At 43.7% G+C, this 25260-nt stretch overlaps 2 protein-coding genes across 11 annotated transcripts in view; one reads left to right on the top strand and one right to left on the bottom strand.

Moving 5' to 3' along the window:
* PPFIA4 (PTPRF interacting protein alpha 4) overlaps positions 1-14093 on the top strand; it is a 91069-nt gene extending 76976 nt beyond the window's left edge. For 5 of the 10 annotated variants that reach the window (XM_056867463.1, XM_056867459.1, XM_056867461.1 and 2 more), the window contains 4 exons: positions 1054-1122; positions 9520-9697; positions 11547-11641; positions 13570-14093. In XM_056867463.1, the coding sequence (XP_056723441.1) occupies positions 1054-1122; positions 9520-9697; positions 11547-11605 (306 nt within the window). In that variant the 3' untranslated portion in view covers positions 11606-11641; positions 13570-14093. Of the gene's footprint in view, positions 1-1053; positions 1123-1626; positions 1776-9519; positions 9698-11546; positions 11642-13569 lie in introns of those variants that run through there. The other 5 variants (XM_056867468.1, XM_056867465.1, XM_056867462.1 and 2 more) reach the window with 2 other exon arrangements.
* A 3677-nt stretch (positions 14094-17770) lies between these two features.
* Positions 17771-24498, bottom strand: MYOG (myogenin). The gene is made up of 3 exons (XM_056844841.1): positions 23856-24498; positions 20138-20219; positions 17771-18001 (listed from the first exon to the last, which is right to left on the bottom strand). Exons 1-3 carry the CDS (start codon positions 24408-24410, stop codon positions 17880-17882), a joined length of 759 nt encoding a protein of 252 aa, XP_056700819.1. The 5' UTR covers positions 24411-24498; the 3' UTR covers positions 17771-17879.
* Positions 24499-25260: the final 762 nt, after the last annotated feature.

The raw sequence follows: 25260 nt of genomic DNA, 5'->3' as shown, positions 1-25260 counted from the left end.
AGGTTATGCTGGTGTAAACTTTCCAAAGGCATTTGGCTAGTCACTGTTTGAAGAAGGATGTTGGATTAGATGGAGACATGCGTCTTTCTCCCTTCACTTAGTTTTCCCACAGAAATGATTCATTTCCCTCTCAGATTAATCACCATTCAATTTAATTGTCACGAAACATCCAAACCTCACCCTCATCCACTTCAATGCTAACTTTCCACACAGCTTTTCCCATTCAGTTCATTTGCTATAAAAATTCTTTCTCCACTCCATTCATTACCAAAAATTTCTCCCAGTTGTCTTTCTCAGACTCTTTCCCCTTTTGAAATGAAAGAAAATGCCCATTTTTTGTGCACATCTTTTGATCACAACCACACCGCCCAAGACTGGTGTTATGCCACTGTGTTTCGAGTTATGCCACTAAATCTGTGCATTAACTCTGCCCTGTTATCCTGGCTTCCTACCTCCAGCTTATAGAGGCGGGAAAACAAAGGCATCCAAATTTGAAACACTGAGTAGTGATCCAGTCAACAGCCACGTGCTTGCTAGTGCTGCCATGACTCATCCCTCCTTCACAGCCCATGCACAGACACTGAAATTGAAATTGTTGGGTTTTAATTGTATTTAATATGATGTGAGCCGCTCTGAGCCCAACCGAAAGTCGGGAATGGACGGCGTACAAGCCTAATGAATAAATAAATAAATTGATAGGCCACTTGACTCTCATCTATAGGGGCAGCAGAGAGTAACCCTATTTGCTCAGTTGAACTGGCAACTTGGAACACTGATTTTTATTGTACATTCGCCCTTAAGATGACAGTTCAGCTCCCTGTGCATGCTGAAGGGTCTTTACAATTGGTACTGTCCATAAGTACCATTCATAGATGTTCTAATGTTTTTGAAGTTAAATGAGACTTTTAGTTCACTTTCAGGTATGTTCCAAGAAGGTAAAGCAGCTTTCAGGAAATGCGTGATGATTTCCTATAACTCTAGTATTCCTAGTGTTAGTGTGAGTTGCTTCTTTTTATAGACCATTACTGTTGTCTTATCTGATGTTATTTCCAGGCACGGCAGGTGATGGAGAGAGAATTCAACAATCTGCTTGCCTTGGGCACTGATAGAAGGCTTGATGATGTGAGTACCAAGTACTATCCTCTGACTAAATCGCGGTGGGAATTGGACAGATTTGGGGCACATGCTATTGGCTAAGAAATTGACAAAGCAAATGGAATACTGGAAATATCCTTCCATGAAGGGAACGTTGTAGTGCTCTAGTTCTGTGCAGGAAAAAATAAAGTGTAGGCATTTCGATGCAGGGAGATTCCCGATTGCAAAGATGGGGACCATGTTAGGAAATGGTGTGGCATGGAGAAGAGAGGTTGTCTTATTCTTGGTGGTGGTGGGGAGGGGCGTTATGGCAGCAGAGCCTATGCTGTTCGCTTTTCTTTTTTATTTTCAAGGGGATCCTGCTTGCCCTATACTAGGCCATTAGCAACAGACTTCCTAATCTTTAGGAAGCAGGATATCATTTCTTTGTGGATACTCCTTTTTTAGTTTAGCTTAAACCTTCATCAGTTGGACTGAACGAAGTCTGAGCAGCCACATAGTTTTACATAAACCTAAATTCATCCCACTTAGTCAAAATGGTGCAAGTCTGTATGCAGACAAATCCTTAGTCTGTGGACCGTGGAATCCACTCCCTAAGAAGTGGTAGGAACCACAAAGTTTCACACTGCTCTGGACAAAGCTCTGAAGACCAGTGATGTTGGAAACCCTTGCTTTCATCTGGGACCTCATAGCCCCCCTGCCCCGTCACCACGTCCTGTCAACCAAACCCCATGAAGTATGGAGCTGCTCTCCTTTTCAACATTATGATGGCCTGCTATCAGAGTTTCCACAGCCCAGCTGCTATTTGTATGCTTTGTGAATCAACGTCACTCTGCTTGCTGTACCAAAATACCTGTATTATTCAGTCAATAAATATACACACTGGACTGAAAATACGCTGAAGGATTTCTTTCAACTTGGGGATCCGGGACCATTTCAATACAGATGCCATTTCTGCATGAGCTTTTCTAATACATCCAGTAAGATAATTGGAACACATAGCCCTTTGGAGCATGGTGGAGCAAGAGAGGAATAGTGGGCAAAGGAGACAGAATACCTTCTGGAATGTTCAGTGTTGGGCATCTACAGGAGACGTGAACTAGTCTATTAGTAACCTGTGAGTGAGAAATATGGGTCAGATTAGATAATGGAAATGGAACAGCCTAACCTCAGTCATTCCCAAACCCCTATAAAGACAGAAGGTAAGCAGGAGGAAAAGCAGAATTTCCACAGTTGCTTCTTCCCTGTTGATTTCCCCCCAGCTGGGTTTATTTGGGATCACAGAATACCATCTGGAGAAGAATGGCTAGAGGGAAGTTGTGTTAGTAGGAGGAGGGGGATGGGAAGCACTGTCAAGAAAAGAGTCTAGCCTATCCTTCTAGCTTGTCCACTCTTTATTTTAAGTCTGTCACACACACTCTTGACATTCTGCATTTTGTAAATCTGCACTAAATGTAGGTTTCATGAGCAGCTAAAAGTACGAGTGAATGCCAATCACTTATTTATACGGCCCGTGGCCAGTCATATACAGAAGAAGAGAATAGTCAACAGTGTATGAGTGAATGAAAGAAACATGAGTGAATGAAAGAGACACATATTTGTAGAAAGGTGTATCATACTCATCAGAAAAGGGTGCTATGTGCAACTTCTTGTTAGGTGTACAGTTGGTGGCAAAACGTAGTTTGGTTCTGTATAGTGAGTGAAACAATTTCTTCTTGTGAAGGATCCAGAAAAAGCACATTAATCCAGGAACAGGGATTAGAATGAAGTGTAGATTCCACCTATTCTCCATGGTATGTTCAGGAGTATCTCAAATGGAAAAGCAAATGGTATAGACACCACCACCCTTGAGGGCAGTTTTGCACATGCATCTGCTACACTGAAAGTCGTCAGACTTAGTATGTCTGGTCCTTCCACACCATGGAAAGAAGGCGGAGTTCAGGATCCTGTTTCTCATGACATCCTGAAAGTAACGTGACATTTAAAGGCAGCCATGGTGGGATCATCGCACATACCTGGACTGGCAGACTTTGAAAAGGTAAGTGTACCCGCCACATTTCTACAGAATCACGAAAGGCATCCAGTAATGTAAAGCCCATCTTAACAAGAATATAGCTGTGAGCACCACAAAATGAAGCACCACAAAATGCACACAACTATCTATGGAACAAAGAAAACTTGTTGCCCCCATGGCTCAAGTAGCTGTGCCCCATGCTGCACCTGAAGCACAGATCTGAGTAGCATGGTCAGCCCCAGGTAACTCAAAGTCAAACCCCTAATTAGTTGTTGTTGTTGTTTTAAATAAAGTACTTTGGATGATTTTCATCTTCTGGTGTCTGAGTCATGACTCCTTCTAAAAAGTAAAATGAAATATCTTCTCAAAGTTATTAGCTACGGCTTTCAGCAAATATCTGTTCCTAAAAAGATGAAATTGTACCCTGTATTTCAAGTGTAATAACTGTTTAAGTGGTTTGAAAATTTAACGTTTTGGACATTTTGATTCTGCCATTAGCAAGAACAATTTAATATCTGTATATTTTGACTCCCAGGAATTTTCTACTCTGGATTGCATATACTTGCATTCGTATTGTCATTCAGTCCTTCCGAATGGAATCTAAGGGATATTTTCCTCTGGGACAGTTCCAACGTATAACATTTTGTGACTTAATCTTTTTGGAAAGGGGTGAGTTCAACAGCAGATAGAACTCTCCTCCCACTATGGAGTGCATATTCTGAAATCCTTTTGAGTTCAAGTGGTTCTATCAATTGCATTCTACCTCAAAACCCCTGGGACTGTGCCAGCAAGCTACTCTGGTGTCTTGGGTGGAGCTACCTGACACTAGCCTGTATCCTACTACTCCACTAAGCAAAGTTGGAAGGCTTTTCCCTTCGTACGGGAATTTCAAATTAAAGAGGTCTTCCTCCAGTGGGAGAGCATCTTAGACTGGAGGAAGTTTCTCCAGCCTAAGGTAGGAGTCGGCCCACTGAAATGATCTCATAAATTATCCATGACTAAGAAATGTTCTTAGAATTGCACCCTTGTAGTTAGCCTGATCTCATCAGATCTTGGAAGCTAAGCAGAGTTGGCCCTGATCAGTATTTGGATGGGAAGCTAAGCAGCGTTGCTGTGCAGAGGCAGGCAATGGCAAACCACCTCTGAACATCTCTTGCCTTGAAAACCCTATGGGGTCGCCATAAGTTGGCTGTGGCTGACTGTGCAAAAAAAAAAAAAAAAGTTAGCAAAGCACCTAGAATGTGCAAATTGTCCTGCCAAAAACAAATCTGGATACAGTAATCTCCTGAAGGATCTCTCCGGCCTTACCACCAAAGAACAAAATTTTATTTTTAGAGTGAAGAAGCATCAGAGACCTAGCCTGAGAACTTCTTCACATGCAACATATTTTCCTATATGGAAGATCATCCCTGTAAAGGAAATACATTTATATGACCATGTATACAATCATGTCTAAAGACAGTTCCTTAATTTTACTGGCATTATGCGTGTTTGGAAACCACTGCACAGATCAGTTTCCAAGCATGTGCATCTGAGGGCCTAAGTAGACCTTTTGGTGTCCATGGGTCTGACTTGTGGGTACCAATGCCATTTGAACTCAAATTTAAAAATGCCAAACGTCAGCGAGATCAAGCAGTCTTCTGCCCCCCACCTTTTAAAGTGCCATAACAGCCCCCCCATGGGACAAGATCACCTGTTCCTGCCAGCTGATGGCATTTTTTAAAAGCCAAGTTCCACTCTAAAATGGTGTAAGTTTCCATGAGTCAGACCAATGGACGCTTCGCCATAATGTCTACTTTGGCCCAGAGGCAATATAAAGTGTTGTTGCTTCTAAAACTCTGTGAAGTCAAGTTTAGTCAGACCATTGGTTCCTCTGAATTTTGTCTGCTGTGACTGACAACTCTTTGGCTACTCCTTTAAGTTTGAATGCCAGAACTGAACCAGGGGACTTTTGCTAGTAAAGTACGTGCTCTTCTAAGCCATAGCCACTCTTCTGACATGCTTTCTGTGACTCCCCAAGATATTGGGGAGAGAATCCAAATGGTGTCCTTCATAGCAATAGAAATATAATGAACTAAATCATGGATAGTTTGCTGCCCTTTAACAGAAACTCAAAATCTGTTGTGTGGGGTGTACTGCACCTAACCTGGTAGGGCTAGCCTTGTATATTTTCCTGCTCATAGAATGTGTGAAGGACATAGAGGACGAAGTGCAGAGAGAGCTGAGAGAAGAAATGGGACAAAGGAGCTTGCATGTGCAGCTTTCCATGACATACATAGAGAGGGTTCTGTCAACTGGATCCTGTGGATTCCAGGACAACAAATCTTGTGAGATGAAGAGATGTTCTAAGTTAGCCTAGCAATCTTTGGGGTTGCAGTGTTGGTGAGTATGTTACAAATAACTGTTAAAGAGAGCTTCACAATTTTCTCTTTGAAGACTGAAAGTAGATGCTCTTACAGACCATCTCAGAATATCCATTGGCCTGTCAAGGTCAGTATTTCTACTCTGACTAACACCACAACCAATGCACAATATAAAAGCAGCATAAAAATGTATTAAAAAGGAAATAGCAGTCAAAGTAGCAAGAACACTTGACAGGGAAAATATATAATTTAACTGCCCAGGTGAATAAAATCCATGGAGAAATTTGTGCAAAAGTAGATTTTGTAACTATCCTTAGTTACCAGTCTTGACAAATCATTTGCCAGGAAACCCTTTGTCAGATTCTCAGCATTCACCTTTCCAACTGCTGGACCAATACATGAGCTTAGAGATACCGTTAAATTGGTATCAAATCACACAGAATGATATAGGGTGATATACTCTGGACTCTTCCCCTTGTAGGTTCAGCAAGAAAAAAGGAGATTTGGAAGGGAAACCCTGTTGATTAGCTCTTGCTTAGTTTTATCTTTGTTCATTGTTCACTCCTGGTGCTTTTCTCAAACTGCTGGTTCTAAGCACTACTTCCTGCTCCTCTTCCCCATAACTCAGCAACACAAGACTTGTAAAAATAAAAAGAGAGACTTCTGCCACTTCCTATTTGGGAACTTGCTTCAGCATAAAGCACTCCAGACTCGATATGCTTTTATAACCAGGTTCCCATACTTTAGACTTTGTGATTAATTAGCCAGACACTGGAGATTGTCGCCTGAAAATCCAGGTCCCCTCCAAAATATACATCCAAAATATCATGTTCTTATTTTATTTATTTCGTTGATGCCCCGCCTTTCTCCCCGATGGGAACCCAAAGCAGCTTACATCTTTCTCCTCTCCTCCATTTTATCCTAACATCAACCCTGCAAGGTAGATTAGACTGAGTATATGTTTCTAGCTGAAGGTCATCCAGCAAGTTTCCATGGCAGAGTGGGGATTTGAACCTGTTTCTCCCAGATCCTAGTCTGATATTCGAACCACTGTGCCATAATGGCTTTCTTGCATTCAAACATGAGCAGGGCTACAATCACATAGATGTTTTTCTCTGCCTTTGCTTCCAAACCTGAATGCTGGTTTGGGGAGCATCCACACAACATTGTCCTCCATCCACTTTCCTGGTGTTCCCTGTCCTTGGTCCATTCTTTCTCAAACCTGCTTTGCTATTACCTTTTTTTTGGGGGGGGGGGGGAGAAATGCAGTCCAAGCATGTTAGCATGCTTTCTGGGTGGGAACGTTCATTTCAAAGGCCCCACCTACATTGGTGCCATTTTCCTTTTGTCAGCCCCTTATGGCCACCATTTCCCTTGCCATGCCAGTAGAAGGTACTTCAAGGGGTTTTTTTTAATTAGATTGTAGTGTTTTTTGCTATTACTGATTAAACAACAAAAACAGAAATCCCACTGATGCAGAAAAGTGGAAAGAAAACTCCTGTGTGGATGTTCCATTGGCAACCACTTGCTCTGCAGCAGCCATCAATGGAAAACAGACAATCCTAGCTGTGGGGATGCAGCCTAACTGTCATTTTGAGAAGGAGGAGTTTGGCAGTTGAGGGATTACAAGTGTTTGGGCAAACCACAAGTAAGCCACGCTGGAAATGGAAAACCTCTTTGAAAAGCCAGCAGGGAAACTTTTTCTACAGCTCTGCCCCATGTCAAATGGTGTGCATGGGGGGCGGTATTCTATACTAAAAATTTCCCCCTAAACAGTAAAGGACTCCAGTTTCCCCTGAGATTTTGTGGTGATTAGTGTAAAAATCCTTACTGGGTGTAAACCCTTTTTGCTGGTATTGTATTCTCTGGCACTGTGTGCTTGGGGTTAATGGATGCTTGGCAGCTGCCTCCCAAACCCTAGGAATTGTTTTGGAAGTGAACTTTGACACTTATAACCCTGTTAAGTAGTGATTCCTATCTACAAAGTGAGTTTTCAGAAAAAATCTTCTCTTGCATCTTGCTTTCAAAATGATCTAAATTCACAATAATAAATCTGGTTGCTTAATCTTGCACTAATTTGTCTTTCGGTGTGAACGTTTGGTGCTTACTTACATACTTAAATGCTTTGCTGTACTATGCGTTATTAGTAGCTGGATATTTTAAATTTTATAAATAAAATTATAGACTATTAAATGGGTTAGAGACTATACGCAGAAAGGCTCATCTGGAGTGATGGTAAGCAATTACTCCATTTTAATGTTTTTTTAACATTTTAGTAGGGAAATCTAAGAATACACGGCTGGGGAGTTGGTAAGCACATAAGAAGCGCCCTACTGGATCATCTCATCCAGCATCCTGTCTCACACAGTGGCCAACCATTTCCTCTTGAGGAACTACGTCCCCAAGATATTTTTCCCTATCAGTCTCCGCAAGTTCAGAGAAAGAGAGAGAGAGCTACACCAGTTAGTTACCTAGAAACTGGGAGCCGTACCAATATAGCACAATACCTGTTGGACAACACATCATAACTATGCCCTGGACTGTTGTGTGGCTTCTCTGTGGACACTAGAATGTTGATTGTGGGGTGTTGGGGAGGTTTATTAGTAGCAGTTGGGAGAAATCTTTACGCAGAACAGGATGTTTGATTAATGTATTATTTCAGTGCAAACGAGCTGGTAGGTGTGGGGGTGGGATTTATCAAAGATGACCAGTGTTTGGCAAGGATGCTCGCTGCCTGTCTAACCTCCATAGCATCCTGAGAGTTGATGATACCAAGGCTCCTTTCCCACCATGTCTACACTAATATTGTGCAACACCAGATCAGTGAAGCTCAAAACTGCATATTTCTATGAGATGTTGCTACAAGAAGAAACTGACTTGGCTCACTAGACAGAAACATGGCTGGAAGAAAACAACCTAGTATGTTTGTCCCAACTAACACTGCCTGGTTATGCTATTCTCTACCAACCCTGTTTAATTAGCCAAGGGAGTGGTGTGGCTATTATCCTCCATGAGTACTTCAACTTCCACATTTGCAGCTGTAGGAAGATTTAGGATGCATCACACCTGTAGTGCAGAAGAATTCGGACACAGAGCTTGGTTCCATCTCTGTGTTACGGGCTCTGGCGGGGAAGTTGCTGCGGAATGCTTCTGCATGGTGGCTCTGTGCAAAGCCATAGCTTGTGTAGCATTGCTTACCACATGGATCTCCCACACGGCAAGGACACTTTCCATGCATGTCACTAGCAATTGCTAAGAATATGTAGCACTGGTGAGTAGATGCTGCTTCTCTCCCAATACATGCTGCATTCACACCAAAGATTTTCCACATTTCAGCCACCAGACTGGTGTTCTTTTTTCATGACATCGTCCTCGGTTTGTGCACAGACAGCCTGTTCCTTACACAGCCCATTCCTTACACATGTACACACACCCTCCTTTGTTTTCAACCTCTAGGATAGCTTCTATGTGCATAAATTTGATTGAGAAAATTGATTTTTAAAAATCTGGTAATAGGCTAAAGAATCATTATTATTTGACTACTTGTGTGTTTCTTAAAGTCAAGTTCCTAATTTTTGAATATAAAAGAGTTGAGATACAGACTTTCCCATCAGGCTCCCTGGGAGGCTCTTCCTAGATGGTTCTTCTATCCTCCACCAGATATTTGGTGTGTGTGTGTGGGGGGGGGGGACGTCCTGATATTGTGGCATGTTATTCTATTGCTGAAGTGCCTAGCCTCAGACATGTTCACATGTTCACAAGGAGGCTTTTCATACAATCAGGTTTTACAATGCAAGAGTGGTCTGAACATGTTCTCACACAGGCTTGCCTGCTTGCAGTAAAGGCCTTCTTGACCACAGTACTTTTCATTGAATCTGCTTGAAACTCTCCATTCGATTGATGCAGATTTAATGAAATTATCTTCCAACTTGCCCAAATGGTACCCTTTTGTGCTACAGGAGACATGAGCTCTTTTTCCCTTCCATGAGCTCTGCCAATCACTCAATCACTTGTCTTGATACACAGAATAATTTCCCTTCCCTACAGGGTGATGATAAGAGCTTTCGGCGAACCCCTTCTTGGCGAAAGCGTTTCCGACCACGAGACTTTCACAGCATCAACATGCTCAGTGGGTCAGCAGAGACTCTCCCAGCAGGGTTCCGAGTGACTTCCTTAGTACCTCTGCCACCTCCTTCAGCACCACCGAAGAAAATGCCACCAGAAGGTACTGTTTAGCTTTTTAATGTTGTTCTTGTGTATGGAATAAACAATTCCAAACTAACATCTTCTGTCTCTCAGGTATCTGAATGCTGCATGGTGTTGTTAGAAAACCTCTGTTGATAGAAAACTTAAAGGCCGCCATGAGGGAGTGGGGAGATCACACTGCTTCAAGGAAAGTTAAATAGATCCTACAGTCCCCACCCATTATGCTTTTATGTAATATACATCATACTCCTGGAACTGTTGTTTGGCCTGTAGGGGCAAGCATGCATGTGGTGTTGGTATCCCACCCCCCCAGGAAACAGAATCTTTTGCCAGGAGTTATGGGGAATAATTTGCATTGGGAAAATGGCATGGAGGATAGAGGGGTTTTTTTTAAAGAAAAAAATAAAATAAAACCTTCCCTAGCCCCAGATCAATGTTTTTCACCCTAAATAGAAATAAGGTTGTCACAATTTGTCTTTTAGTTCTTTAACTTGTGAGCAGACACACAGAAAGTAGGGCTGTTGGGGGGGGGGAATTCGTTAAAATTCGGGTTCGGGTTATTTGGCCATTTTTTTATTTGGGAAAACCCAATTGCCGAATTTCCTATACCGGTAAAGGTAGGAATTTGGGTTTAGATTCGGATTTCCCAAAAATTCGGCTATTTAAACCCATTTAAACCCATTCACGGCTTTTCATGGCTCCTGGGGGGCATTTTTGCAGGTAGAGGTCCAAACTTTTCAGGGTAGCTAGAAGGGACTCTCCTTGCAAGAACCCCCAAGTTTGGTAAAGATTGGGTCTGGGGTTATGGGGTCTGGAAGGGGTCACCCCATCCTCCTCCATTGCAATGCATTGGCAAAGTGGCTGTGTTCAGACTCTTTAATGTGATCTTTGCAATGTATCTCAATGGGGAAGCTGGGCTTTAAACAGTGGGAAAGTTCACGCGCACCTCCATAGAGACAAAGTGTATCACATTGTATCTCTATAGAGGCACTGGGCGAACTTTCCCACCCACCTTTTAAAGCCTGGCTTCCCTTTGAGAAACATTGCAAAGATCACATTAAAGAGTCTGAGGATGGGGGCGACCCCTTCCAGACCCCATAACTCCGGATCCCTGACCCAATCTTTACCAAACTTGGGGTTCTTGCAAGGAGAGTCCCTTCTAGTTACCCTGAAAATTTGGGACTTCTACCTGCAAAAATGCCCCCCCCCGGAGCTGCAGAAAGATATTCCCGAAAAAGCCAGATTTTTATCCGGCTTTTTCAGGAATGGCATATCCTGCTTTGCCAACCTCCTGGATTTTACTGACTCGGTAAACCCAAACCTGAATTTTACCGAATTTGCATTTATTCGGTATTTTTCTGGTTCGGTTTTTACCGAATCAACAGCCCTAACAGAAAGATCAAGGACCAGTGTCATTCGTATTATTTATTGGTTTCTTTCGCATCTCTGGCACTTGTAAATAGAATAATGTTAATAGGGTTCATAAGAATTTTAAAAATCTAGAGCACAACTCAACTTCCTACCTCTACCAGTTGGGGTCTGTCCTAATTCTATCCATCTGAAGACTATCTATAACATTATTTAGCTCCTTTAGGCTTCATTTTTGTCATTCACCTGTCCATACTTTCTGCAGTTTTACTCTTTGCCATATGCTCATTGGTCCTTTTCCCCTCCTGTGCCAGCATTCTACTTTATTACACATATTAGTACCATCAGATACTAGTTCTTTGTTGAAAAAATATTATAATAGCTTGAACAAAAGCATCTTCATCCTCCACAGGCAGCTCAAGTCTAATGGTTTGCTTTGCATGAGTGCTGTGTCCTCATTAATTGCATGCTTTTGTGTGTTGTTGGTGAATGGTTTGCAGTTGGTGCACCTGGGTCCCAAAGACTGGAGACGTCCACAGTTCGTACATACTCCTGCTGAAATTCAGTTTCCAATGGGACTTGGCCCAGGCTCCAGGTAAGTTTAGAAACTAGGACAGAGCAGTTACAATCACAGCACTCCGGAGAACTTCATGGAGGAAACCAGAATTTCTATACAATGTGCATTTGAGTGTATTTCCTCTGTACTTCCAAACATAGCTCCTCTTATCTTAGGTCTTGTTTTCAGGGAAGCCTCTTGTCTTGCTGGTTTGGTCCTGTAGTACTAATCTGGAAGTGCAGGAAACAGTATGAGGACACAGGGTGACATGTGGGGCAGGTGTATGTGTGGGCTTCAGCATCCACACTGACCCACAATCTGTTCTTATCTCTCTATCAGACCAGAGGACTCAGTACAGTTGTCATGTGCCTTTTGGCAATCAGGTTAATTGAATCAGCCTAACCCCAACATCAGCCCTGTGCCAAGTGGCAGTGGATACTGTCAAGGTTATCTCTTCCTTGGTCTTTGCAGGAATAGATGTCAGCACAGCAGAGACTTTGGCACGTTTTGTAGATGCCTTTTGATAGATGCTACCAATCTGGCTCTGTTGCAGTGGCTCTTTTTGGAGATAACTATTTCTGTACTGTCTTAAATATATTTGAACCAGTGGAGACTAAAGACAGCCTGGTGTAACCATAACGGTGATGTGGGAAGCCTATATTCTAATCCTCACTTGGCTATGAAGGTCACTGGTCCCTTTCTCTCAGTCTAATCCACCTCACAAGGTTATAATGAAGCCAAAACACCCCTCCTTGGAAGGGGGTACACCTGAAAAATAAATGAATGAACCCTGGACTCGACACATCTAGAATAATAGCTAAGATACAGAATAGAACAGACCAGCTTGACCATCAAGCCATTCTTTCAAAGGAAGCTTCATTAAAAAAAAAACACCAAGATGAGTTTAATAAGGTAGGTGGATGAAATCAGGGTCCATTTTTATAACTGAGCCCCTTGGACATTTTATCCTTTTCCAGGGTATTATAGAATCTGCTGCCTGTCCAGAGAGGTACTAGTCAGTCTGGTATCTTGCTGAGAGCTCCCTGGCCAAGAGATGCAAGTGCTTGAAGTGCTGACAAAAGTGTACTGGTCACAATAACAACGAGGAGGAGGAGGAATGTGCTGAATAGGGACTGGGGAGGCAACTATGGAAAGGAAGATGACAGCTGTTGGATAAAGATAGGCTTTCCTGCGTTCCTCCTCCTCCTCAAGGCAGCATCAGCCCTCCTCCTCAAGGCAGCATCAGCCCTGGAGATCCCAGTGACATGAACAGACCTGGGTCTTGTTGGGTAGGAATCTGTTGCCATGAAGGAACTGCTGCTTCCCTTGTGTTTGCTGTAGCAGCCTCTATGCCACCTCTGCATTGTCAGGGCACATAGTGACTATTTGTGAAAGATTAGTGAATGCGGTCATGGGAGGAGCCAAACGAGGCAGAGAGGATGACTGTGCCCTTCCTGCAATTCATTTAAATCATATTGACCCTCCTCTGCCACTCTTTGAGCAGATCTATTGAGCAGAGGCAACAGAGGTTTAAATTGTGGGAGGAAAGGTACCGGCTGGATATTAGGAAAAAATTTTTTACAGTAAGAATTGTTTGACAGTGGAATCAGCTACCTAGGGAGGTGGTGAGCTCTCCCTCACTGGCAGTCTTTAAGCAGAGGCTGGACAAACACTTGTCAAGGATGCTCTAGGTTGATCCTGCATTAAGCAGGGGGTTGGACTAGATTGGACTAGATGGTCTGTATGGCCCTTTCCAACTCTTATGATTCTGTAATTTCCCTGTGCCTAGTCATGGCAGTCTTGTCACAGCCTGTCCTATTTGCTGGTTCATGCCTGGGCTACCTCAGCTGCTAGAGCAGAGCAAAATTAGATTGGCATGTGAGAGTGAATGCACAAGGTCAGAGCGGATCACCATATCACCGTATGCACTTGTATTAATGTATCCTCTCTACCTGTTTGTTTTGCAGCACATTCCCACTACTTGTACGGTTATACACTGGCTGCTTTCCGAGAGTAGGCCAGAGACCAGACTGTGCTTGCTCCTTGGCTCCAAAGAACGGAAGCTACAGGCCAACCATTTTGGGCTACATGGCCAAACGGACAATCTTCCTCCTGCTTGTACACAACCCCTGGTCTCCTGTTTGGTGTCCTTAAACCCCAGTTATATCTGTGGCTTCCCACTTCTCTCCTCCTTCCCTCGGTTATAGACCCATTCCTTGCTGGGAAAGGGAACAGGCTTTTCTCCTCCCAGGTCAGTCCCTTGTATAATGCTGTGATCCTGACATAGGTCTGGTAAGACATGGAGACACCCCAATGTTGGTCGACAACAGTCCCTACGCCATTATCTTCCTGTGCTTAATTTTGCCACTATGCCAGAGAGCAGCAGTATTGCTGGGACCCTATAAGACTATCGCCAAGGAAACAAGGCAGTGAGAATATAGGAAACCCCAGCTTGGTTCTCTCCCTGGGGCATGCCAGGCTTCTGCTGGGGCTGGCCACTGTGCCCAAGAAACAAAGAGAACCTGCCCATGGACAATCTTGGCTCTCAGAAATGAAAAAGTTGGGGCTGGAAACAGGGCAAGATGCTTGGTGCTGGGAGGAAAGAGAAGGAATCTATCAAGTGAGTGTATGTGTCTCCCAGGTCCCATGTCATGTATAAAATTTGTTGCTGGGAGTACAAAGTGCAGTCCCCACATTTCTTTTGGGTACACAGTAAATGCCCTCTCTAACCCTTGTAGACAAACAGGGAAAAAGCCCAATTTCTTCTCTTTGCATTTTCAGATAGCCTGGGATCCAGAAGGTTCCTAGCTCTCACTGTTTCTTCCTTCTAGGGTAGGATCTGTTTTTCTCCTCATGCTGCCTTTGCCTTGTGTGGCCCCTTATTACTGACGTGGTATTTCTTGGTGGCTGGAATGCCCTATACTCATAATGTGCTGTTTGGAAGTGCAATATCCAAGAGACTGTACAGTTGCAATGTTTTTTGGTGTACTATTTGCCTAATACAGTATTAAATATTTTTTTAATTTAAAGAGTAGCTGATCCCTTTATATCAACAACCTGTTTCTTTTGTCATATTGGTACTGCATGGATTCCAAACCCTGCAAACAGGTCAGGAATGGGTGTATGTGTGTTCCAATAAACCGGATTTTAAAGCAAGGCTGGTGGATTTATAATTCTCTTCTGCATTCATATAAATTCTCTCTGCACGATCCCAACCACTCAAGAGATCTTTTTGGATCAAAAGGCATGGGGAAAAACAAATAAATAATTGAGCCACATGATAATAAGCTGGATGAGCCTTCTGATAGAACAAAGTTTTTATGCTAGTGGTGACTTTTGGCATGTGGGCCAAAGCTGACCACTAGTTGCCTGCTGCTTCTGCTTCCTTTGGCCTTAGCTGATACGTGTGGTTAGACAGATGAACATAAAGATGGAGAATACCTAACCACTCAGTCCCTTCTAATTAACTTGAAATGTAGCTGTGTTTGAACTAGCCTTTTGAATCTTCAGACTGATGACGTTTGAAAGCCTGCTAGACAAATGAATTATCAGGATAGAAGAATCCTAATAATCATAATTTATGAGGTGGGCAAGAAGCCTAGAATGTCTGGGATGTTTGTTGGGAGGGGGCACACAAATCTGCAGACCAAGAACTTATCACGTGATGCCATGCTGGGTATTTAACTATTATGGTATATCTACGCTGCTCTTTTGCTGTTCTTTCAATATTTTCCTTTGTTTTGCCCCTTTATTAACTTTGGATATCCTGGTGGGAATAACTAGGGGGAACGAGAAAATGTGAATGGAGGATTTACTCTCCCTGCAGTCAGGGAACCCAGACCAACCTCCTAGCACCTGCAACATCCAGAATAGGTTGACGGGGCTGATGTTCTAACATGTGCCCAAAACTCTGTGGTTTAACTATGGAGTTTGGGGTGAATACTAGAGCATCACCCGGCACGATGACATAATTGCCAGGTCACACTGGAAGCAACATCATCATGCCAATTGTGCCTCCTCCATTTTACCCAGGCCTTTCCTCCAGCCACCCAGTTGAGCGACAGCAGGTAAGAAGTGCTGGGCTTAGGACATCTCCCACCCCCAGTGGGAAGCTGGCAACCCTACCAGAATGTCTATGTATTCACATGTGCATACACACACATAAATAAAACCCATTGTACACAAATTTACAAACTCCACAGGACTGATTTAAACTGGATTGCACAAAGACAGGAGCCACCAATATTTATAACTTTTGAATAAATATAAGCCCGTAATGCACTGTTATCTGAAAGTTCTCTTTCTATTTGAGGAATGCAGCTGGCTTGTGGGGGTATACCAGGAGATGTGGTTTGACAGATATGAGAGTCCCAGGCCATGAAGGACTTTAAAAGTGGTAACCAGCACTTTGCATTGGGCCAGGAAGCAAATAGGTAACTTATGCAGTTGACACGTCACTGGTGTTATATGTTCTAGTAGATTCTTGGGTCACTCCGTACAAGAGCCAACTAGCCAATTTGCCTCTCCTATGGAAACTGCTTGCTTCCTGCCAGCAAGAAATGAGTGAAACCACCTGACAGCTGTCCCTTTCAATCCTGCACATTGGTTGTAGTTGATCTACCCAAATATCATGACTGACAGTGTCAAACGCTGCTGATAGGTCTAGTAATATCAGCCGTGGTAGATTGCCCTTATACAACTATAGCTGGAGTGATGTCAGCACATTGCTGGGTGACACTGGAGACACTGTGGCATTTGGATAAAACACTATGGTTAAATCATACCATTTTGCCCAAATGCCAGAGCATCCATGGCTTCCTGGCAATGTGCTGACATAACTTATGGGTGCATGGGGAGCAGTATCAGCATGTCACCCACTATGTCATTATATCACCAGTGAGGCCTCCACGCTGGCTGCCAGACCCTGCCTGGCAACCCTGGTAAATAAGTTATCAAAATCATCATAGCTTATATCCAGATTGCAAACAAGAGTGTTAGGTCTAGATGCCATTAGGTCTGCACTTCCCTAAATAATTTTGCTGGACAAGATTCAGCTGATACAATGGTAGCAGAAGAGAAGGGCACCTCATGTGTGTGTAAAGTGCCATCAAGTCGCAGCCAACTTACGGCGACCCCTTTTGGGGGTTTTCATGGCAAGGGACTAACAGAGGTGGTTTGCCAGTGCCTTCCTCTGCACAGCAACCCTGGTATTCCTTGGTGGTCTCCCATCCAAATACTAACCAGGGCTGACCCTGCTTAGCTTCTGAGATTTGACGAGATCAGGCTAGCCTGGGCCATCCAGGTCAGGGCGGAGCACCTCATAGCCCCTTTAAATAGGCTCTACAGTGAGTTCTGTCTGATTCAGCATGGGTTTTCTGCCAAGAGTGCTCCAGCCATCTCCCCAGCCTCTTCATGTTGTAACTATACGCTTTTACTCGCCAAAGACAGCTAGTCAGTCCTCGCACTGTCCCATAAAAGATATTTTGTGCAACTGGCTGCAACTTGCAGATAGAATTCCATGAGACAATTCAAACAAAAAAAATGCCTTTATTTTTTAAAAAAATCTCACAATAAGTTAGCAAAAATACAAAAATGGCAACTCCACACAGTAGAAAAAAACTTCAGTGGCAGTATTTATATGGCTTAGTGCCTGGAAATTGCAAACTACCCAAAGAAGTTGGTCAGATAGTATCTTTTTTTTAAAAAAGTACACACACTTACACGCACACACAAAAAACCGTTGGCCCCCAAAGAAGCAAAACTTCTACAAACAGGGAAGAAAACAACCACTCTGGAATCTTTCTTTGTGATGTCCTCTCACCCTTAGTTAATGTTCCCAAAATACATCAGAATGTTTTTTATCAGCCAATTTCAGCCCAATTTCCAGAGCAGATTAAATATGTTATCAGTGAAGTCTCTATAATTCTACCTTTTGGAGAAAAGGCAGATATATAAATAATATAATGAGGCCCATTTCTCATTAGCTTGCCTCTGAGCTTGGGGGGCAAAAAGCAGAACAGTTTTTCAGACATATGAAATTGAATAAGTGGCTTCACCAGTTAAAGTCTATGACTTTGGCTAGGGAAATAAAATCTCATCCAGTGTTAAAGGGGAAGGAGAGCTCTTCCCCATTTGGAACATCTTCCAGTGATAGTGAAGAGACAGAGAGCTTGTCCCATTTGTAAAGTCCTAGTGTCATGTTTCTTCTACTCTACAATCTGCTGCTGGTGACTTTCGTTTAAATGAGTGAGCAAGATGGGCATGTTTTCCTGTAACCTCAGTTCTGAGACCTCTCCTCTTGGAACGCAACAGCTACATCTTCCACAACAATACTGTCCACAATTGAAGACAGTGAATGAAGATTGCGGTCTTCGGACGAATCATCACTCAGCAAATGATCTGTGGAGAACAAAGAAGTAACTATAAGCAGGTGGTTTTCTTTCAGAATCCAGTGGCTTCTGAATAAATGGAGGAAACCATTCTAGAGGAGAATAAAGGTCACAAATGTTTTGTACTTGTCTGCATTCTTGAGAGTTATTTTTTTCTTAATACCTGAAGTGTTCGATGCCCAGGTGGACCATCATTATGTTAACATGTCATGGCTAAAAAACCACCACCTATTCCAGAGTACACAGGGTATGTCCAGGTTCCCCACTCTGTGTCCTGTATAACACTTATGAGTTGTAGATTCCCCTGAAGTTCCAAATGCACATTGCTTGATTTGAATTGCTACCACAGCATGAGTAAAGAAGGGCTGTGCCTTCAGCTTTCCTGGTCCAATTTTCCTAACCTGAAACGTTCCTGCACATGCTACTTGACCTGTTGTAGAAACACATAACTGTACACATGGATTTCCCCAACAGGCCAAATAGTGTACTCCTGAAACAATAAGTATTCTAGAGCTGAGAGGCTCTTCCCTCTACCTGTCACTATCCTGAGTCAAGGGAGATGTATATAGAGGCAGAGCTCTGTTCTTGGGTCAGAACCTACCTTAGGTTTGCCAATCTCCAGGTGGTAGCTGGAGATCTCCTGCTATTACAACTGATCTCCAGGCAATAGAAATCAGTTCCCCTGGAGAAAATGGCCACTTTGGCAATTGGTCTCTATGGCATTAAAGTCCCTCCCCTCCCAAAACTCCACCCTCCTCAGACTCCACCCTCAAAATCTCCAGGCATTTCCTAACCCGGAGCTGGCAACCCTAATCTACCTGCCAGGTCCAAATGGGGAGCCTGTAACAGTATGTAGACCTCTCTTGAAGAATAACCATGACATTTAGCACTAGAGTGATGAGATTTGGGGCCCAAAGTATAACTTTTGGGGCCTGTCATTATAACTTATTGGGGGTTCATATTGTTAAAGTACTTACATATACCACCTTTCCTTGCACTTAGCAGTTTACAACAATACAAAGTACACCCAATTTAAAACCTCAGTAATTTAAAAACTAGTAGCCTAAAAAGATCCAACTGCTTAGTATACATACTCATTATAGCCTTGTTAATTAGTTTTAATCTAAATTATGTTTTAACAGTTTTTTACATTTGTACGTGCCTATGATAAATTTTAGACAAGTTTGCATGTTTATGTTTTATTGGGAAAGCTCACAATTAAGCTTTGGGTATCTCATTGATGGACATTGGACATTGAAGAAAGCTGATAGGAAGAAAATAGACTCCTTTGAAATGTGGTGTTGGAGAAGAGTGTTACGGATACCATGGACTGCCAAAAAAACAAATCAGTGGGTTATAGATCAAATCAAGCCTGAACTGACCCTAGAAGCTAAAATGACTAAACTGAGGCTATCGTATTTTGGTCACATCATGAGACGACAAGAGTCACTGGAAAAGAGCAGGAAAACAGGAAGACTCAACAAGAGATGGATGGACTCAATAAAGGAAGCCACAGCCCTCAATTTGCAAGATCTGAGCAAGGCTGTCAGATAGGACATTTTGGAGGATTTTCATTCATAGGGTCATCATGAGTCGGAAGTGACTTGACGGCACAACACACACATCTCACTGATGACATGTGGTTGCTCTTCTGGGGCAGATTACAACTCTGATTACATCTATGGCAGCACAGATAATTCCATTCCTCAGGAGAAGTTTAAGTTGCACACAACCAGTTGCCTGCCAGTATTGGATGAAAAAAAGGTGATAGTCTAGGCTCTCCTATGGCTGAATGCAGACTTCTAGAATCCAGGGTAGCTTTACCAGGCTGCAGTTGGTACCAGGCAGAAAACTTAGAAGTTTCATCACTCCACATAGCCTGCCTGCCTCTTAACTTCTTGGAAGCAGGAGTCGGGAATATGCTCATGCTTCCAAAAGCTCTCTCAACTCCCAAGATAGGCAGCGTAACCTCCATAAGGAGGGAGCACACACACATTTCTGGCACAGCAAGAAAAGGTCTGGTCCTCCCTACTGGAGTCACCAAATTTACTGGAATGCTGGGTATATCCAGCCAGTGGGAGAATAGTGGGAGAACCTTTGTATTAAGAATTCAGGATGATGAGAAGTGGATAGAAAAGCTGCTTACCTCCAGGATGAGTGCTGAACTCAAGCTGGGTGCTCCAGTCTGGGCTACATGAAGTGCTGCTTGATCCATGGTCACTGGATACCTGCAATCATAAGACAGGGTCCCTGAGAATTAAACATATTCATGCACCCTAGTATGACTGCATCAAGTTTTCCCCCTGACACTTAATGTGCTTCCTCCTGGAAATAATTCGTCAAGAATATTGTAGTGGTTTATTAATGAAAATGGGGACTATAAGAAGTCCACAATGCATGAAAGTACACTGTAAAGAAGTTTCCATTGGGGTTTGGATGAAGGGGCTCATGTCCTACACGACAGCGTTGTGCTCCCAGCAGCTGGTTCTGCCAGAGCAGGCACACAGCAATGTATATACTGCAGTTCTGCCACAGTTCTGCCGACTTCCAGAAAGAACAAAGGGGTGATTACCTGAAGCCCAGCATGACCAGTGTGGTGTCCACAAACACTTGGGATACTCACTTCCTGCACAAGGTGAGGATGTACTGGGGTTGGAAGCATCACACATAGATGCAAGATACAAGTTCCTTCCCGGTAGAGGTGACTGATTCAACAACAAATAGAGAGCAAGTGGATTGGCAGGAGGATTCTTGTGACTCTGGGCTCACAGCGACCGAAGCTGAGAGTATCTAGACTGATTTTGTGCGCACAGAGCAGTGTGTATGTGTCGTTGTGCAGTTGTGTCCCTGAGTACCTAAAGCCACCATAGTTTCATTTGGTTGGCTTTTCCCCAAAACTTACCACTTCACGGAATCCAGTAACTCAGAGACCAATGAGGCATTTGTTCCTAGCTGTAATCTGCTTTGTTCTTGTTAAGCCAAAACGTGGCAAGTGGGTGACTGGGCTGACCAGAAATTGTAATTCTCCTCCCCTCAAAAAATGTTCACTCGCCCTAAAACATTGCATTCTAGCAGATTTCTTTTCACTGACTGGAGTTACTTAAACTGCTTTTGTTCAGCGGTGGGCCACTCAGATTTCCATCTTTATTTCTTTTTTGTTTTAGGGTATTTCTGCATGATAAAGGATAAAAGATGCCGTAGACACATTTTATAGCTAAAACTTGACCTGCAATTTCAAATCCAGTGCCAGCAGTATAATAGCTTATCCCTACCTAAGGCAGGGTGTGTGGGCGCATGGGCACACGCATGAAGGGGGAGCAATAGCATGCAGCTGTTCATAATATATATATATATATATATAATGAATCTGGATGAGCATTCCAGAGCCGGCTTTGTCTGCTATAAAAGCACACTACTTGCAAGTTTGGTTTTTTTTTTTTTTTTTTTTAAGAAGTAAAGGTTTCTGAAGGTATGGAAAGAGCAGGGGCAGTGATGATGCTCTTTGAATGTTTGAAATTATTGCAAATATTTACATTCCACCTTTCCCAAAGGCTCAGGACAGCTAGCAACAAAAGTATTAACACCAATGTTCTAAACTAAAAACTTCAGCCACAAAATTAAGAGTCCAACTCAGTTTCCAGCAACAATTGAACTTGACCATATATCATGCTGGATATCCTAAATGTTGGATGAGCGCTCCAGTGATAGGAGTGCTCAGCTAACATGGGTGCAGACACCAGCATTGGCCCCCAGAAAGAAATCGCCCCTTACGTCTCCTCCTCCACATTCAGAACAGACACAAGATGCTTGATTAGATCGAGTATGTTGCAACTCTCTCTTTACAACTCTCTCCCTTGCAGGGATAACCTGGTCCCTTGGAATGTTGTGCTCTTTGTCCCACAGTGCTTAACTTGCTCTCCTAGAACCCGAGGACAAAGTGGGACAGGCAAGAGAATTCTGCCAGTTATCTCAAACGACATCCCAGGCAATGACCAACTGGTGCCTGCGATATTTACGCAATCACGTTCTGTGTGGCAGCCATAACATCAATGAATGTACTATTGTGTGGAGAACTTTGCAATGGCCCAGGTTCTTGGTTCATGATGTATTTATCCAGTGCTGCTAAGTTAGAAGCGAAACTTTGGAAGAACTTGTGCAGTCTGCATGCAGCTAATTATTATTCATCATACTGTAAACTGTCCATATAGAATGCTAATTTTCACACCCATGGGGACAATAAATGCCGGTAAAACGAGATGCTCCATGTGGAAACAGAAAACTTCGGTTTGATATCTATAAAAGTAGCAAATATTTAAAAAGCAAGTCTTCGTAATTTTAAATTGGAAGCCCATGAAATAATAAAACACCCATGCACCTGTCTTATACTGAAGCAGAAAAAAAAGAAAAAGTCTGTTTGACTTTGAACCTTTGTAACAACTATATTGTATGTTTTTGAATTAGCTATAACTTGTCATATAAACGCCTTGCAACCTCTGGTGCTATGCACCTTTTTCTTCTTCTTATACTGAAGCAGACCATTGGTCTAGAAAGATCAGTACAGTCTACTCTGACCAGCAGTGGCTTTCCAGAGTCTCAGGTATTCCACAGGGCGTTGGATCCAGCCAGCTTATCTACCCAACTTCCTTCCTTACTACAGCCCCTACCCCACATGGCGTTTGCTCATGCGAGTCCCATGATCCCCTGCATAGCCTTTTGGTAGTTCATGTGGATGCTTTTCTTCCTTTCTTTTCCAGACAAAACACTTCTTGGATCCAACCCTTTACCTCTAACTTTATCCTTTTAACTGCAGATGCTGGGGACAGAACCTGGGACCTTCTGCATGCAAAGAAGAAGCTCTACCACTGAGTTGCAGCCCTTCTCCGTAAGACATAGGGCAATATCTGTACATCCAGGGAAGGGAGCTTGGAAAGGCAAAACTCTGAAGCTTCTGTACGAGCCCTTCTGCTGCTGGTGAGCCTCATGGGATGAACCAAGGATGCTTTTCAGGCATTGATGTAATTGGAATTAAATGGTCTGGCCGCTAGGAATAAAGGCAGCAGTTTGTACCCAAATGCTCTTGTGCAACTTTAAATGTAGACATCTAGTTACCCATCTGAACTCAACAGGTGTCCAAGTCTCAAGCCCCCCTCCCCAGCCTTTCTCATTGGCACATGTGTTGGAATTTGCTTCTGAAGTGCCATCTGTCGATTAAAATTTTGTGTACCAGTCACTTTAGTGGCAAGGACTGAGCCAACTGTTGCATGGCTATGCATGCCCATCGTCTGCATCTCTCTGATACTGCATCTAGTGCCCATTTCTTGAGTATGCTGACAGTACGCAAGTGACTATGCTATTGCATCTTTTTGAATAAGGGAATGATACTCCATGAATTTAAGTGGGAGGCTGCAGCTATACTTGAAATGTAACACAATGCAGAAGCACAACCAATTGTTGAAGGTTAACCCCTAAAAATTACTCATACTCACGAAAATAAATTCCCCTACCTACTGTGCTGAATGTATGTGCGAAGAAGGTAATCCTCCAGCCCATGCTGACTTCTCAAAGCAAGCGCTAAGGTTGATTTTACAGTTGCCTTAGGCTGCACAGATTGAATACACTGAGAAACACAGTAGGTCCATCCCCCAGCGTAGGAGGAGCAGAGGCAAAATATCCATATTTGCTTTGCTTTGAGTAAGGAAAGCTCTAATGTGGGGGCCAATTATTGAAGCTTGAAAAGTTATTGAGTCCATAGCTGTGGGACAGCCACAAGCCAGCATTGCTGGTTGCTAAGGCAGGTTGAGGAATATGCTCCATGGTAACCCTGATGCTTTACTGATGGCTTTTACCCCTCCCTTAGCACTTACCCCGGATTGGGTGCTGTTGCTACAGTAGCGCAGTTCCCGCTGGTCCCGTTCCTGCTGATTGAGGGTACTCAGCAGCGCTTGCAAGCGTTCGATATATTGAATGGCACTGCGCAGGATCTCCACCTTGGGCAGCCGCTGGTTGGGGTTCAGCAAAGTGCTCCGCTTCAGAGCTTCAAAGGCCTCGTTGACCTTTTTCAGCCGGCGCTTTTCCCTCAGGGTAGCGGCACGGCGCCTGTCAATGGAGACACTCTTCCGCTTGCATACTTTGCACGCCCACGGCAGGCACTGGCCGGGACTGTGGTCTGGGAGGGCTGAGGCCTTCTCTTCCAGAGCAGCCCTTCCCTCAGGACACAGTGCCATGGCTGCTCGGTCTTGGTAGGCTGTCTGCTCATAGCCGTGTAAGCGAGGGCTCAGGTAGTTTTCCCCATCATAAAATCGCTGTTCGGTGAAAAAATACGGGTTGGTCTCCAGGAGTTCCATAGTAAGCGTCTGGCGAGGAGAAGCCTGTGTTGAGGAGTGAAACCCCAGCTCCTCGCACCAACTGCTTGGTGGCATTTAAACCCCGTGCTGGCATTAAATCACAGAGATAAATATAGCAAACCTCCAGGAAACCTGAGCTGGCCCTAAGCTGCTGCTTCGCATCAAAACTTGTCCATCTGATTTCATGTACTCTCCCTGTGGGGATTAGGCTGCTGCTTGGGGCAGTGCTGTGGCTGCCGGGGGGGGGGGGAGAGAAGGGGCTGGCATGTGCTCCAGAGAAGCCCAGCCGCCTCTCAAACAACGGCCCCATTGGATTTATTTTCACTCTTGCTCTCCTACAATGATATTGATGATCAGTCGGCTCCCTGCGCTGGCAGCTCTGTGCGGCATTCCTGCCTCATCTGCTCCTTTCAATTACGGCTGCCTGCCAGCCAGCCCCAAGGCCCAGACCCCCCAGCCTTTCCAGAAAGGAGCAACGCAGGGGCAGGGACAAAGGCTGGTCACCCCCCCCCCAATAGAATGGCCCTTTCCTCTTCCAACACCTCAGCGTCTGCCTTGACCTGGATGGCAGGATTAGGGTTGTCACCTCTTTATGGAGGGAAAAGGTGCGCCTTTTGCAACTTCACGAGGCAGCCACGGGAGGCGAAGCTTTTCCCAGCACTGCAGATCCATGCTGGAGAAACCTGACCCGTTGATTTTCTGCCTCTCATGCAGTGGGCACAGAACCTCTATCCATTAAAAAAGGAAACAGTCTAGGCAAGACTGAACCCTTCTGGCCCACTTAGCACATCCTGTCATCTCTTGGGCCTCAGCTTAATTGTTCTGGTGAATACGTAATGCGAAGGTGAGCAAACATATCTTCCATGGTGCAGACTTATTAAAAAAATTTTTTACTAGAATCCACCCGTTATTTATTTATTATTTT

This window comes from Euleptes europaea, chromosome 2 (genome assembly GCF_029931775.1).
Source record: "Euleptes europaea isolate rEulEur1 chromosome 2, rEulEur1.hap1, whole genome shotgun sequence".
NCBI classification, from domain to species: domain Eukaryota; kingdom Metazoa; phylum Chordata; class Lepidosauria; order Squamata; family Sphaerodactylidae; genus Euleptes; species Euleptes europaea.
Note: the sequence above shows the minus strand (reverse complement) of the source record. Positions and strands in the feature narration are given on the sequence as shown.

What these genes read in the sequence shown, in the direction of transcription:
- MYOG (XM_056844841.1), bottom strand. Translation starts at nt 24,410, where the DNA reads ATGCCACCAAGCAGTTGGTGCGAGGAGCTGGGGTTTCACTCCTCAACA. An exon ending in GCAACAGCACCCAATCCGGG is followed by an intron (nt 20,220 to 23,855) that starts GTAAGTGCTAAG and finishes TTATGATTGCAG; the next exon opens with GTATCCAGTGACCATGGATC. An exon ending in GTTCAGCACTCATCCTGGAG is followed by an intron (nt 18,002 to 20,137) that starts GTAAGCAGCTTT and finishes TGTTCTCCACAG; the next exon opens with ATCATTTGCTGAGTGATGAT.